This window comes from Pagrus major, chromosome 8 (genome assembly GCF_040436345.1).
Source record: "Pagrus major chromosome 8, Pma_NU_1.0".
NCBI lineage: Eukaryota > Metazoa > Chordata > Actinopteri > Spariformes > Sparidae > Pagrus > Pagrus major.
Window position 1 is genome coordinate 11,845,184 of NC_133222.1, and position 16,205 is coordinate 11,861,388.

A 16,205-nucleotide genomic window follows, 5' to 3' on the forward strand; every position below is an offset into this window, starting at 1 on the left:
ATATGTGCAGCAGTTACAATAATGTGTGTTGTTTCTATTTCTAACAGACACATTTATTTTTTGTCAAACTGAACCGAGTGAACTGAGTGCAACCAACAACTGTATTTGACCTAGACTTGGACTGACTCATGGATGGATGGTAACATCCGTCAAAACAAACATTCAGCCTGTCTCATGGCTGGAAAGACAAAGTGGGTGCAGACAAGTGGCAGTGCAGCCACAGACAACTGGGCTTATTGCCCTCTGCTGCCCTTGTGTGGTGATTACCAAGACATACAGTTTTGTTGAAACTTACAAATGACCATATTTGAGCTCCGGAAGGTCTCTTGGCTTAGCTGTGCTCAGTTTACAGACTTTCTGCTGTGTCATCTTTGCTGTTGTAATCATTTTTTTAAAGGATAAGTTCACCCAAAAATAAAAATTTCAACTGAAGTAGATGGGGATGTTAACAAAAACAACCGAAAAGCTCCATACAGCTCATCCTACATAATCCCAAGTCTCCGGAAGCCCCGAGATCCCAAATTGATTAGAAGAGAAATTTTTGACACCCTTTTTTATGCGAAAATCCTCACTGTAGCAGCTAAGCTTAAAGTTTGGGGGTAAGTATTGACTGAATTTTCATTTTTGAATAAACGTATCCTTTAATATACAGGCTAATACCCCTGTGGTACTGAATTCAAAAATATAAAACATGTTGTCACTTTTACAGGGATCTAAAAGTTTGGAGAGAGAGAGAGATTACATTAGATGAGAGCTAGAATGAATCTGTGAATGATCCATCATCCCATTTGACTCAAGTAGTTACATTTATTTTTTTGAAAAGGTAAAATTCGAATAGAAGGAGAGTCTGAATAACATTTTGAGCACTCCAAGTCCAAACTGCTTTCAAGGTCTGCAGCAATAGACAGCGAATCACACTGAGTTTCTGAGATTGGAAGCCTCTGCAACTTCAAAGGTTCAAGTTCCCCCTTTGGATGTCTTCATCTTTCATGGTTTCACTATTGCAAAAATGCCAAAATTGTGATGTTCCTCATTTTAAACACTTTATCTTTTGGGTCCAACCTGCAACCTTACATATTTGGTCTCCATATGAACACACTGGGGTCTTGGGAGATGCGACAGTATCAATTTTGACTAAACTACAAACAAATATACCATGATGTTGGCGTCCAGATGGAAAAATGCATAAATAAAGTCAAAAAGGTCTGTTTCATCTATCAGTCATGAATTTAAATGAAGGTTTATTCTATTCCATTCTTTCAAGATCACTAAATAATTATGTTATTATGTAATTTTCTGACCTAACGTAACAAATGAAACATAAAATCACATTCAGCATTGACCTGTTTTTAGGATGACTTTCTTTGACAAGTTTTCAGATTGTCTTAAAACAATATTCAGGCGCTCGTGTGTACATTTGAACAAGTTTTGCTTGCTCAATTGAATCCTTTTGTTCGTGCTTGCAAGTAAAATGTACCTTCCTGAAGTGCTTTCAATGTAAGTGATGTGACAAAATCCACAGCCCTCCTGCTGTGCCAAAATACATTCAAAATTTTAGCTGAGTCTTTGTCTTTTTCCCTCTTTGTCTTTCCCCAGACAGTTCCTCTTTGCTGAGGGGGGATAGCAGCACAAAGATAGAACTTTTACTGAAAAAGACTTTAACTTAAACTGCTGAACGCTTATATTAGATTCAGACAAAGGCTTGAATACTGTGAATCCCCCTTCACCTACATTAGAAGCAGGCTAACGAGGGATCTCTTAATGTCTTGTGCTTCAATACAAAAAAGAAAAAAAATTGAATCTATCCTTTAAATCTTACTGTGGAGGGAAGGAAATGAGGACAAATCAGCAGCAAATATAGGTTCATGTTTAATTTGCACTAGAAATCAGCTATGCACATTGTCATGTTCCTGTTTGTCTTGTTGTCGTATGTTGCTTTTAATTTCCTCTTATTGTGTGACTTCCCGCCCTTTTTTTCATGTACACTGTTTCTTCTCCTGTGTTTCACCTAAGCTTGTTCCAGTGTCCTCCAGTGTCTCCCCATGTTATGTTCTGGGTTTTTGTCCCTTGTGTTTTTACCAAGTTAGTACTTTGTTTTAGTTTCGTGATTTTGGCATTTTGTACTTCTTGCTTTTTTTTTTAAAATTTGAATGGTTTTTGAATTATCTCAGCTTTTGTTAATAAAGCTCGCCTTTCGTTTCTTGATCCTGCCTGCCTCCTGGGTCATTTGCATTTGGGTCCTCACCTTTTTTACCACAAAACGTAACACAAATGACTCCAATCCATCTGCATTGGCTCCTGGCAGCAGGAAATGAAGTCATTGCCTCTGCAGAAACATGAAAACCTGTCACTGACCTGACATGACGTGACATGTTTTGATCTCAGTGTACTGTATAGCTCAGTCAGTACGAGATCGTGAGCTACAGATCAAAAAACAAAACAGTCAGCGTCCGTAGGCGTTGCACTCCATCAAATAACAAGGAGAGAAGAAAAGATGAAGCCTGTGATGAAGGCTTGTCAATAACTACAATACTTCAGCTGTCAAAAGAGGGGAACAGAGCATCCATGGCAACACCCTGTACATCTTTAAGACATTTTGAATCAGTATACTACAAACTGTAAAGAGAAAAGGCACTAAATGTAATCCAACACATAGGAAAGTGAGTGATAAATTAGTTTTTTCTTTACAGCATTTGGGCAGAACTGAGAGTAACATGAGTCTCCCTCTTTAACATGACAGACAGCAGACGGAGGAGTTTTTACAAGAACAGCATCTTCTGCTCTCACTCAGGGTATTCACTGGGGACATTGTTGACAAAATAAGAAACAGCTGTGTCGAGAGTACTTTGTGCTTTGAAAACAACATTGTGACGCCTCTACTTTGGTCTTTCTTATGTAAATGCAATATATAAGGTGCAAGGCAGCGTGGCATTACTTATGATTAGTAATGACACTATGAAGAATTCTATTATAGTCCATATCGCTACTGAAAAAACTAGATGAAAGTACGTTATGATAGGGATTAGTCTTTTGATTGTCTGAATTTATTGTTGATGTTAATATACAAGAACATAGACGCTCAATCTGCCCAGCTGTCAGGATAAAATGTTGGCAGTTAACATTTCTGCAAACCCCTGATACATTCACATTTTTACAAAAGGCTGTGTACCATCATTTTGCTTTTCTACAAAATGTGTCATACCTACTGTGATGTTGGCATTGTTTGTTTGTCATGGTGCTGCAGCTGTGGATGTGATGAATATGGATAACTGTTAGTTATGCAGTTAATATTGTTAATATTGTCAACTCTTTGTAGGAGCCAAGGCTTTGCTTCATCTGAGCCCTTATGTCCCTACCGCTTTTCAAAACAAATTGACGACCTTGGAAAAAACATGATCTTTTCCGAACCCTAACAAATTGTTAACCAGAGAATAAGCACTTCATTGTCAGAAATTAAAATTGAAAATTTAACCTTTCTGTGAACTTGGCTGGAGGAACATTTATTGGCCTTGATGTTTTTGTTATAAGCCGGTTAGACATCCTGATGTAGAAAATACTGTATTCATAACTGCATTCTCACTCTAATTTCCTTTTGTCCTTCTGTTTGTCTCCTTTTTGCTAGATTTTTTTTCTTTGTTTTCCTCAGTGTGCTAAAGCACTTTGGATTAACTGTGTTGTGTGTAAAGTGCTATATAAATAAAGTTGAGTTGAGTTGAGAGTATATCAGAAAATGCAAAAAGCTCAAAACAATGCTGATGGTACCACAATATTGACAAGAGACCATCATCTGGTCATGCAAGCTGCACTATAGCTTTAATATGGTTTAAATATTTTTCAGGAGTGTGTTGGTTTTGAAAGTGGGTTGTGACCTATACCCAAGATTCATGAAATTAAATTCCCTGGTTCAAGATTCCCTGGTGACCACGAGTTAAACTGTAAACAAAGACATCAGTCATTCTTCAAGCCCTACAGGCCTGTTTCTTCACTATGACAAAACATCATTTTTTAATTAAACTTTTGGTGAGTTTGTGACTGCTGGGACAACATCATATAGGACAGGGCTTTATGTATCACATGGAAAATTATTGCAGCATATGCAGAGTGAAAATATTAATGAGGTGAAAATAAAAAAAATAAAAAAATATATAGAATAATATAAAAATACACCAATAAGGAAAATAACAAATATGTATACATACTTTAACAAATATGTGGCCTACTGGAAATATATTTCAATATGTGAACCCTGTATACACCTGGATTGTCAGGAAATTAAATATCTTTCTAACTTTTTTACGTCTTTACTTTTAAGTCAGCAACATTCAGAAACATTCAGAAACATTGGTTGCTTACAAAAGTTTGAAAACTGCCACTCCGATATTTGTCTTCAGCATTACAGGGTGCCTACAGGAGTATTTCTAACCTCTAAGAAGTGTAGTATTTCAACATTGCAGGTGTGAAAAGTCAGGTCCTACCGAGATTTGAACTCGGATCGCTGGATTCAGAGTCCAGAGTGCTAACCATTACACCATAGAACCACCTGTTCAACCAATGCAGCCAACACAGATTCAGACCTTGTTGTGGTTTTGTCGGTTTATCTTTAATATTTTATGGTTTTAATAATCCAGCACAGCGGCACCCACGAGGAAACAATATTGATCTACTCACTTGTCGTTGGTTTCATTTCTTTACCCACTCTGACCTGACACGTGCTCCCACCCTTTCTGCCCCCTGGTGGCCAACAGAGGGTACAGCAGTGTTTATCTTTACATTTTTTCCTTCCTCTTTTGTTTCACTTCTCTTATTTCTTATAACTTTTCACGGGTGTGTTATTGTCGCCACAGAGGGACTGAGGATGACTCACTTTAATGATGAGTTTCATAATGTTTAATTGAACTGCAATTAAGGGCTGCAGCCTGTACAAGCAAGCCTGACCTGATAATAGCAGATGGATTGATTCTAAGTGGTTGAACAATTCAAACTCAATGATGACAAGAAAAATAAGCTTTCTTTCTTTCTTTCTTTCTTTCTTTCTTTCTTTCTTTCTTTCTTTCTTTCTTTCTTTCTTTCTTTCTTTATTCATTTATTGTTATATAACCTTTATCTAACCAGGCAGTCACTTGAGATAAAAGGTCCTTTTCGAGAGTGACCTTGAAATGACAAATAACCCTTCAGATGGTCCATGTTATGACTATTTACTGATTTAAATTTAAACATTGATACATTTAACAAGGATGTCTCAGCATAGAAGCTGTTATCAAGCAACTGTATTGAGTGCTCTCATAAAGTGCTTATTAGACTGATTCAAATAACTATTTAGTCCACATAGCAACTGTTACACACTCACTTTGTTAAAGGTCTTATTAGTGTGGAGTTATGTGTGTCAAAGTTCATTTTCATCAGAATTTGGGAGCTGTAATAGACACAGAAGAAGTGAAAATGATCACCCTGACTAAGATGAATACTGATTATGCATTAAGAATGGCTAAGTAACGATCCAGCTCTGGTCTGATGGATCCTCACAGTTCCTGTTGCAGGACGTGACCACAATAAAGATCTGCAGCTGAGCTGTGGACTTACCCACAGCAGAGCGTGCAGTCAAACGGTTCATGTTTAAATAAAAGCTCTATTACTCTGAGCACTGATTGAATTCCTGATCGCAATGACATTACAAACTTAAACAGAGGTAGTCATGTGCTTTTAATTTAAAAACTGTTTTATGTTCACCTTGTTTTTCCTCACAACACATACAGCTACCAGCCTGGCTCTGGATGTCAGACTGAAATGAAAGTGACAGGTTACTGAGCAGCATTGTGGTCAGCATCCAGGTGCAGCCTCTTGAGAATAAACCAAAGGTGCAGCTCTGTCAGAGCATTTAGAGGTATTGCCTCTCACCAGTGGCAGCTTCTGTGAAAAACAGCTCCGACTGAAAGATATAGCTGACAGGCTGACTGCAGCAGAAAGGATTATGCCAGAGGCCTGCATTAGTTAGGGAAAGTCCCTGCAGTTCTTCTTTGCCTCTGCAATATTTTACAACATTTTAATAACCAGCCTAGAGACAGTCCAACTGTGAATTATTACATTTCCCAGAATTTTTAATTCAATATGCTGCACCTATATGAACCCACGTAAGTAAAGTCTGTTTGGTGCTGTTTAGAAAATGCTGAATCCAAACAAACAAACTTGTACTCTTTTGGTTAATGTTGGTCATTGTTCTGCAATTGAATATTATCTGTTATTTCAATAGATGTTTATATTGGCATGGATTTCAGACTTCACAACTTTAGGTCCAATTTGTTAGATAGTTTATTTATTTTGAGTCTCATTCTCAAACATTATTACACATTGGACCTTTAAAGTATAGTTCCCATGCATATAAATTTCTCTCAGTCTGTGAATTTGTATTCAAATTATACTTGTGTGGTAATTTAACACTTATCATTTCATACTTTCTACCTGCTTTTATACATGCTTGCAGACACTACTGTTTGTGCTGGTTTTGTGTTCATGTGATGGATGTGGGGCTGACTCTCTTTAAAGGTGTAATATGTTAGAAGTTTAGTTAAAAATATTTAAAAAATGAAACTAATTGTTTCAAAAATGTCTATGCATTGTGTTGCAGGGACATTTACTCAAGTTAGCATGCTAACCAGCTAGCCTTAGCTAACTGCAACAACAGTTAGCGTCAGTTAATGGTTTCTCTGGTGAAATGCTGCCCCCTCTTTGTTTTGAGGATGAATTCAACAGATGGTCAATTCTAACACATTGCACCTTTAAGTGGATGGGTTTGTTTCTTGTATGTCTTCTCCTTTGTCATGTGTTGAATTTTCTTTGATTTTATTTATTCTTCTGTATGTGATACTTGCTGCTTTGTGAATATTTTCATATACATCTCAATACGTTTACTTTATGAAATGTGCTATATAAAGAAAATTGCCTCTTCACAAGTTTTTGGGTTCAAACAAGTCTTACATATTTCATTGTACACCAGGAAACTTTCCATTTGCATAGAATTTTAACGAGTTTTAAATAGTGAATTAATTAAGATAAAATATGCAGCAAACTCCATATGGACTCAACACATCACACTGAAACTGGAGTATGAACAGAGGAGAAATAAAGTGCTCTCTTTCTACTGTCAAAATGAAAATGTGTGAGAAAGCAAAACAAATGACTCTGTGAAGCAGGTAATGTGCAGGTGTGGACAGATGTTGCTGTGTCAGTGAGAATCTAGTTATCTTTGGAGCAGAGGAGGGAAATACAAGTCATTGCATATTTAAAGGCATAGTATGCAGGATTTTCATTTGCAGTTTGTAAACACACAGTTCATAAGTGAAAAATAACTGATTATTGGGGCTCATTCCAAGGTCATCAGACAGCAGGCACCAACATGGGAATGAGGAAAGTCCTGCATGGTTTACTTTTATTGGCTACTATACTTTTTAAAAAGACATGAAAAATTTTTCCTTTTGCTGTCACTCAGCTAAAAGGTAGCAGCAGCTCCCCAGCAGCAGTAATCATACTTGGATTTGAGTCATGGTTTCAGCACCCTTTTAGTGAGGATGTCATGCTGGAAGGCTTTTGGTTTTAACACTGTTCGAACTTTTCACCTTTCACTGTCTGCACTGCTCTCAATCTACCATTTATAACCAGTTAAATAAAAACTCTGTTTGGGAGCTATCTTTAACTCTGCCGCCTCTGAGCTGTAGAGATTCCCATAAATAATTTCTGTGTTGAGAGGATATTCAACAAGCTGCAAAACCAAAATCTCTGTTGAGTGCTCACCTCGCTGCAGCGTGACTTCATCTTGTCATGCTTCTCTCTCTGAACTGCTCGGTTGTATTCGGTCCATTAGCTTCTTGACTTACTGGCTGCGGTTCCTTTCAGCGGGGCATCGCTCAGGCCTTGTTGGCTGTCAGCAGGGCAGCATGTCCATCATCTGTGAAGCCTGAGAAACCTGCTTCTCACCGATGAGGAACAACCAGAATTCCTTTGCTGTGGTAAGCTGGTTCACTGCAACTTCTCCCATTCCCATCATATGGCAGTCATCCCATTTCAGTTTAAAACAACTTTTTTAATAATAAACCATTATTCCACTTGTGCGACATATTTCATGGTTAACATCACACTGAAAACTCATTATTTCTATTGCCTGATCTAGGCAGGTATGTCAGGAAATTAAAGAGGAACTTAACACCCCCTGAAATTCTTGTCTCTGCTGACCTCCAGTGGTTTAACTTCTCCAGGGCTCTGTCTGGCTTCGCCATCTTTTCGACCAGCTAAAATGTGTTACAACATGACCATGTCACAAAAGGCAAATGTATGTAATCATTTCAGTAATTTGTTCATTTGTAGGATGAAAGTGAGACGACAGTGATGAGTTTGAAGGTATTTCTCAGGAGTCATATCGCACAGGTAGGCGAGAGGCGGCCTACGTGAAGATGTTATTTCTTTTAATGTTTCATTTAAACATGAATATTGAACTATGTAGGCTGTGAGCTGCCAGCAAGACATAATGGGAGCAATTTCATACATTAATGTGAAATAAGACATTTTCCTCACTGCTGTAAAGCGCATCAGTAAGCATTAGAGCCTCGACTGCTCAGAACCAGGACTTGTGGAGCACAGTGCACAAGCTGAGGAGATAAATATGATGCTTCACGCTTCTGATATGACTGTGGCAGAACAATTGGGGTTGTTGTCCTTCAGTTGGGAAGCTGAGGGTAAAATTATTGACCCCTGTAGTCATTTGTCTAATTTATCCTTTGAAAGCTAGTATTACAAATCCCAGTGAAATCTTCAAATAGTTAGCGAAACACTTCTGAACCAGTTTTGAACGTCTTTTCAACTGAGAAGTGCTCACTGGGTTTTTGTTGCAGTGATGTACACGTGGCATCACCCTGTGTCATCACTACTGTGTGGTTACAGGTGCAACAATAAACATTCCTGACAATGCTGGTTATGGTAATAGCACTTAACTACTGCTTGTCAGCTTGGTGTTAGGTTGCTCTTTAAATTATGCATAAGACAGTGTTAAATCCACACACACTGTCAACACTAAGTTTATTAAGTAGAAATACTGCAATACAAGTAAAAGCTTTGCATTCAAAATTTTAAAGCAGCCACGAGGAACTTAAATTTCAGTTGATTCTGGTGGCCCCTGTGGACAAAAGCAGCACCGCTTCCTGTGGTAACGAGCTTAATCTGGCTAGCATTTGTTTTGACAGCAAGTGAAAGAAACACGCAACACATGTTAAAAATAATTTCTATTTTTTAAACACAGCTGTTTACAGTATGCAGGGCAATGACGTAATGTTTCTACTTGTGACTGTGTAATATTACAAACTGTAATATGACAATGGTGACGTACCGTACCACCAGACTACAGAGCAGTTTATTTCCTGAGGCTGTGACACTCCTCAATTTATCCTCAGCACTCCACAATAGATAATAGTTTTCATTTTATGACTTGTCTGACCAGGATAGATCAGAATCTGAACTGTTGACAGGCATCAAAAATATATATAATAACTACATAGAAATGGTCAGTTTTCTCTCAGATGGTCTGATGGTTGCTTATGTAGCTCATAGTCATCAGTATTACATTAATACTATTTCATAACCAGTTCCTTGTTCAAGTAAAAGTATTATCAGCAAAATGTGCTGAAGTCTAAAAAGTACTAATTTAGAGGACTAATAGCTCCTGGTATATTTTTATGTGAATTGAATTGGATTGATGATACATCATGGAAGCAGCTTTTTAATGTTGTAGTTAGTCAACAGATCATGAAGAGCATTATAACTAATAAATATACACTTTTGTGGGTGTGTATGAAGCAGTACATAATGTTTATCATTTAATAATCTGCACAGAAAATGGACAAGAAATATGCTATTTCTGACTTTTAAAAGAATAAAATGCACTTCAAATCACATACAGAACTATGACGTGTAAATCTAAATCTCTTAATTGCCTCTTTGAAAGACTATTTATCACTTTGACAAAATGATCTCAGTCATGAATGTGGAGGATGTTTAACAAGAATATCGTGTGGCCACAGACTTTAGACAACATCTTAACACTTTGTAATGTGAGCAGAAATAGTTCAGAAATTGTAAGCACCCATTTACAGACTTTCTTATTTGTAAGAGTGGAATCCGTCATTCATCAGTATCAAACAGTCTTGTCAACATTCATTGTCATGGCATTTCAATACTCAGAGCTACAGATGAAGAGAGAGAGTTTCATTCTCTACATAAGCAGGGTATTAACCTGACTGACACTGGTTTCTGATGGCAGAATAGGCTTTTAATTTAAAACTTAAGTACCAAAACAACAAGCAGCATTGATATGACAGCAACTGGAAAAACCTTCCTCAGAGGAAAAACAGTCACATAAAATATATGATCCACTGTCACCACACTGGTCAATGATGGCGTAATGTCCAGCACTAATGAGACGCTGTCTGGGCATCGATTGTCAACATGTTATTGCTTCTACAGAGGGTGAGATGGAATTCACATAGTGAATGAATAAATTCAGTTCAATATATAAATAAGATAATTAGCCTGATACAAACATAAAATATTTTAGAATTAGACTTTTTTACATATGGTTCCCTTTGCAAATACTGCACAGGTTATTTGTGGGTGTTGAATCGGTCAGATGAAACCTTATTTTCAATTTACAATCTGACAGCGAGAGAGAGAGGGAGAGAGAGAGGGAGAGAAAGAGAGAGAGAGAGAAAGAACAATTTAAGTAACTTCAAAAACGCTTCACAAAATGACACTGATCATCTCACAAGAAGATAAATTGTGTGTTATCTACATCGGCGGGTATCCATTATCTGATCATGCTCATCTTTTTTTTTTTTAAATCCTAGTGTCACATTGATAAAAATTCACCATCACTAATATAAATTATTAAATAAAGCAATTAGCTTTATAAATACAAAACAGAAAAGGTCAAAGCAATCCCTTCTTAACACCCAATACTTCAAAAATGTAAACTAAGACGATTTGCAAGAAAAATGATCTCACATAGAAAACAACACATGATCTGATCACTTCATCAGTGTGGGGACAAAAACCAGACTTGAGACCTATTTTGTGTGTGTGTGTGTGTGTGTGGGTGTGTGTACCTCTCAGTAATGCAGTAATGCATGAACACTGGTGACCTGATGCACCTTCAGATACACAGGGCCTCGTTTACACTGCAACTTAAAAGAAGCTCTTGAATTACAGACAGGTGATCACCTCAGTATTAACTCTGTGAACATTAACAGTGAATAAAGGACCATTACAATATTTTACTATTTAACCATGCTTTATCAGACTTGGTTCACTCTCGGCCAGTTCAACATTTAGATGAGTTCTCAACTATTTCATTTTTCTTCCCCTAGATGATCATAATCACCTTATGACAGCTGTGCTGTGATCTACGGCTGCTGCATACAGTGACAATTCATTAACTCTGATGTCTCTACGTAGTAAATCTTTGCCTGCATTGAGATAATCAAGGTTGCCATATCTTTCCTCCTGTGGAGAAAATCACTTCTGTTTAGGGGACATTATAAACACTTGGCCGCCCTTGAATAGTAAACCTATATCATGGGCTAAAAATGAGCATGAGGATAGCTCTCTCCCTGTAAATAATCCGTCCACCCAATCCCTGTGTGCTGCCCTGTGCGCTGTTTGGAACCATTATGTTCCACTCCAGGAGGTCCATAAAGAGGCCGGGCAGCAGTTTGAGTGATCAGTTCTGTAAGAAAATAAAATGGGTGAATGGTCGCTGGTGTGTGGGACACTCTTTCATCCCCTCCTCTTCAATTCAGGGCCAAAGAAAGAGTGTGAGTAAGGGAGCCAAAGAGAACAGGGTCCAGGAGAGCTGTGGCTATCCCTCCATCTCAACATCTCAGTGTCTAATCGAACACACATGGAGACAGAGGGAGAGCCGTTGGTTGAAAGTTGGCTGAACGCTGCCTGGATTGCCGGCACGCTGTCCGAGCCAGGTGGAGGGGGTGCCCTCTAGAGAAGGGAGCTGGGGCTTTCTGGGGGTGGCGGTGGGGTGTGCGTGGGGCTGTGACGCATGGGAAGTATATCATAGTGGCTGGGGATGTGGCTGCTGCGGGGAAGGTCATAGGGGCTCTGGGAGAAGCCGGTGGCCATTCCATTTGGTCCCTGCAGAACGCTCACCGTTGGCTCTGTGATAGTTTGGGAAAGAAGGAAGGAAAAAAGTAGGAGAGGTATGTGAGAAACATCAAGGCCGGAGACTGGCAGGCACAGGCTGAGGAAAGAGGAGTAAGGGAGAGGTGCATGCAATAGAAAGGCAGCTCACATTTCCTCTCATCAAGGCTTACAAAGTCTGCACAGGCTCACACCGGGGGACACGACCAGAGAGGCCGTAAGCTGCAGGACCCTGCTGAGCTCCACACACCAGAGCAACAACGCACTCACCAACATCATAGACATTCCTGCTCGCACTGCCCAGGAGGGTGGCAGTGCCTCCAAAGGGCACTTCACGGTGGGAGGGGGACTTCATCTCCACATAGCTGCTCTCTGTGTGCTTGCAAGCCAGCCCTGGAGGGTCTCTAATGGTGGCGTATGGATTCTCACTATTGAGGGAGCAGGAGCTGTTGCTGCACATGGAGCTCTTGATGTAATCTGGAGTGGCCGCGAGACAAGGACATATTCAGCATCAGCAAATATAATAAGATCGTCACTGAGGTATTAATGCTCGACTCTGATATTACCACTAAATTTAAATAGACATCAGAGCCGGGAGAATGGCAATGAAATCGTTGCCATTCTGAAGAAGTTCTTTTGTCTCCGACAGGTGACTAATGGCGGGATATAGTAATCAGAGTACAAAGGGGAGAGAGTGGAAGCCTCGTCTCATCCATAACAGTCTCATCAGTCTGATAAGAGGGCTCATTAGAGACCGCAGCAAAGCTCCTTCAGACCACTCTCCACACCCCTGGGTCTCTCACACTCACCACAGACTGCACAGTGTGGGAGACAAAATGACGTATCGGGCACTGAGCCACAGAGAGCAATTACCATTGGAACAAAACCTCAGCCCACCATGATCTGGTCCAAAGTGTGGAGAGTTTTCACATAAATCATGGAGAATATAAGGATATGGGATTTTGGGTCAGAGAAATAGCTGTCTCAGAGGTGAATAGAAACCAAATGGGGAAATTGATACGTGGGCTGTTGAGCATAAAAGGATTTTGTAATATTGGCGCTGGTGAAGCTGAACAGGATTCCACATATACACGCACACACGCAGCTAACACACACTGCTACTACAATTAATTATTTACCTTTTCTGGAGCCTCTCTGTGTCTGTGCCTCCCCCTGTTGAACATCTGTAACGAATGTCAAAACATGAAAGTCAACATCACATGAGAATCCCCCCCCCAGCGAGTGAAGGCTGACAGGAAATATCTCATTAAGGTACGATGTCATGTCAGGTATGATATCTTTCTTTCATAGTGTTTGAGGAATGTGAGGAGTTACTAAATGTTTCACATGCTTGCCATCCCCCCCCCAAGGCTCACAAGCTTACATAATCAGCTGTGGTCATAATGGGATATTTGCCAAACAGCAACACATCTTGAAGAGAAGACAAGCCTGTTTAATGCTACATCAGCCTCTTACTTACACCAGGATGGACATCTCTTGTGTGAGAGCGACTTGTCATTGTGATTGATCTGCTGTGTGCTTAAACAGAAAACTGTGCAGATCGAGATAGCTGACTTTTAAGTCAAGCATGACAAAGAATGAACCATATATGAGAGTTTAGATTGTTGCGGTGATGAGGGCTGTAATCAGTACACGAGCACAGTTCTTGTGCTGGCAATGGAGTATTTAAAACACATAATAATGTAGTTCTAAGTGTGGTAAAACCCCTTAAGACCTAGACAGTCACCAGCGGCTAAAATATCGTATTGTTCTAAACTGTTTAATAACTTCTGAACCATTAATCCTTTCCATTTACTTTAGAAACTCATGTAAAGTTTAGTCTTTTTTTTCATCCAGGGGCTCCGTAGTGAACGTGATTTTCACTGAAAAATATGACAATAAATAGCTATAACCTGCTTAGCGAAGGTCAGATGTAGAGAAAAACTCATATGGAAGTCGCAAATATTCAAGTATATCTTTCTAAATAAAAAAACAACAACTTTACTTTCTGAGGTTCTGTCTCTTATCAAGGGGAAAAAACAACACATTTTAACTGCCCTTTTAAAAAAAAAGTTTAGATAAATTAATCCATTCTATGACAAAGCAAATGTCAAATTGGGACTTTAAATGAGCCAGACTGAAAGTTAAGGTTCTCCTGAATCAAATGATGTACGACACTTGATGCTGACTGCTAGAACAAGGTATGAAAAACACATTAAATGCAAGAGAGTCAAGGATCCCCAAAATTGCTCTTGTTATACAGTAATTGTTTTTCTGTTTAAACTCCAATCCCAACGTATGGGTGCCCTCAGGAGGATTTGTAAGAGCTGTATTAATAATAACATGTTTCTGCTCACAAACATATTATAAACCATTCATGAAGTGTTTCTTTGCTCCTTATAAATGCTAATAGGGTGGGCTTTGACCCAGAGATTTAGGATACTATTGAGTCACACCTAATTTTCTATAATTCACAGCTCAAGAGTGCAGAATTTGACCCAGTGTAAGCCATCATGAAGAAATGTGCCACTGGGGAAAAGAGAGAGCAGACTAATGAGCTCGCAGTGACCCCTTTTCACCTTCGCACCACTGCTTTTTCTGTCCCACCCGCATATCTTATCAAAATCAGAGCAAAGGTTATGTCTAACAAGAAACTCGTGGTTCATCTTCATTCACAGCAGGGTATCTGTGTCCAGGCTGGTGCCTATATGAGGTCTCTACTGAAGACACATGCGTCTCTGCCCTTGAAGCGACAATCCTACAAAGTCCAAAAACTCAGGATGTGAATGTGTGGTGTGTCGAGGTAAGAGAGAAGAAAACTGACCTATGTCATTGAGGTTGCAGTAGGCTCTCCATTCTGAGCCATTTCTGCTTTTCAGGGTGCTTGACTGTGAAAGGAAGAGCATCGTTAAGTGTTGCTTTTATACTCGAGTCTTTTATTGGAAAATCAATTTGATGTGAACACACATGGAGAGTGGCCGTACTTTGAGGGTCAGAGTGCCGTCCAGGTTGCTTGAGATGGTTGAGACGACGTTACACTGGGCCACAGTGTGGTAACTGGGGTTAGAGAAGCACTGGCCGCTGCTGCTGCCGCTGCCGCTCTGGATCTGATTGACCTCAGCAGCACTGGTCCTCATCGCTACGGTGCTGCCACACTCTGAGGGTTTAAACAGCAGGGTGAGAAGTTTGAAAACTGATATTGAAGTATTTGAGTGTGAGTATCTTATATAATATGTTCTATTTAATATATGTATGTCGGTTTTGTCCACAATAAATCAAGTTTAATCAGAATACATTTCAAATTGATGGACAAACGCGCAGTATATATTAGGGCTGTAACTTACAAATCTTCTGATGTTAATCATTTAGTCTATAAAAAATAGAATAGTGTCAATCAAAAAATAGTGAAAAAAACCCCTCACAATTTCCCAGACCTCTAAAGTGATGTCTTCAAAGTACTTGTTTTGACCAACCAACAATCCAAAACACAAAGATATTCTGTTTTCTATCATATTGTTTCTTACTGTATCGTATCGCACCACACCGTTCCGTTATTGTATCGTATTGTATCGTACGTAGTGTATCGTATTTGAGAAGCTGGAACTAGAAACTATTTGCTGCTTTTGCTTCAAAAATAACTGCTGCTCCATAATTGGTAATTATAGTATTTAGCATTTGTCCATAGTGAGCAACAATTTTGAGTGGTCTCTAAAGTATCTTACCTGACAGGGAATAGTCAGTGTTAGTGATGTGCATCGCCTGTGAGTAGGACACACTGGGCTGGATCTCATGTCCTTTGTCCCTCTGCCTCTGTCTGTACCACACAAACAGACTGAGCATGGCCATGATGATGAGCAGAAGAAAGATGATGCCCATGACAGCCCCTGCTGACTGGCGCTCCGAGCCCCGTGCTGGACTAATCTTTGTGTACGGGTTGAGCTCCTCCATCATCAGAGCTGCTAAAGAGAAAACACAGAAAGTGGGTTGTCTAAACACGGTGTACACATCTGTGTCTGAGT

General features: G+C 39.3%; 1 protein-coding gene and 1 non-coding gene across 2 annotated transcripts in view; both read right to left on the reverse strand.

Annotated features, from left to right (window-relative positions):
• Nucleotides 1-4,466: 4,466 nt before the first annotated feature.
• Nucleotides 4,467-4,538, reverse strand: trnaq-cug (transfer RNA glutamine (anticodon CUG)). The gene has a single exon. It is a non-coding gene; the product is annotated as a tRNA-Gln (tRNA).
• A 7,489-nt stretch (nucleotides 4,539-12,027) lies between these two features.
• The window catches only part of megf11 (multiple EGF-like-domains 11), a 55,532-nt gene continuing 51,354 nt past the window's right edge, over nucleotides 12,028-16,205 (reverse strand). The window contains exons 19-23 of the mRNA XM_073471795.1: nucleotides 15,909-16,145; nucleotides 15,171-15,343; nucleotides 15,011-15,074; nucleotides 12,457-12,663; nucleotides 12,028-12,203 (exon numbers count right to left, since the gene is read on the reverse strand). Of these exons, the coding sequence (XP_073327896.1) occupies nucleotides 12,028-12,203; nucleotides 12,457-12,663; nucleotides 15,011-15,074; nucleotides 15,171-15,343; nucleotides 15,909-16,145 (857 nt within the window). The remainder of the gene's footprint in view (nucleotides 12,204-12,456; nucleotides 12,664-15,010; nucleotides 15,075-15,170; nucleotides 15,344-15,908; nucleotides 16,146-16,205) is intronic.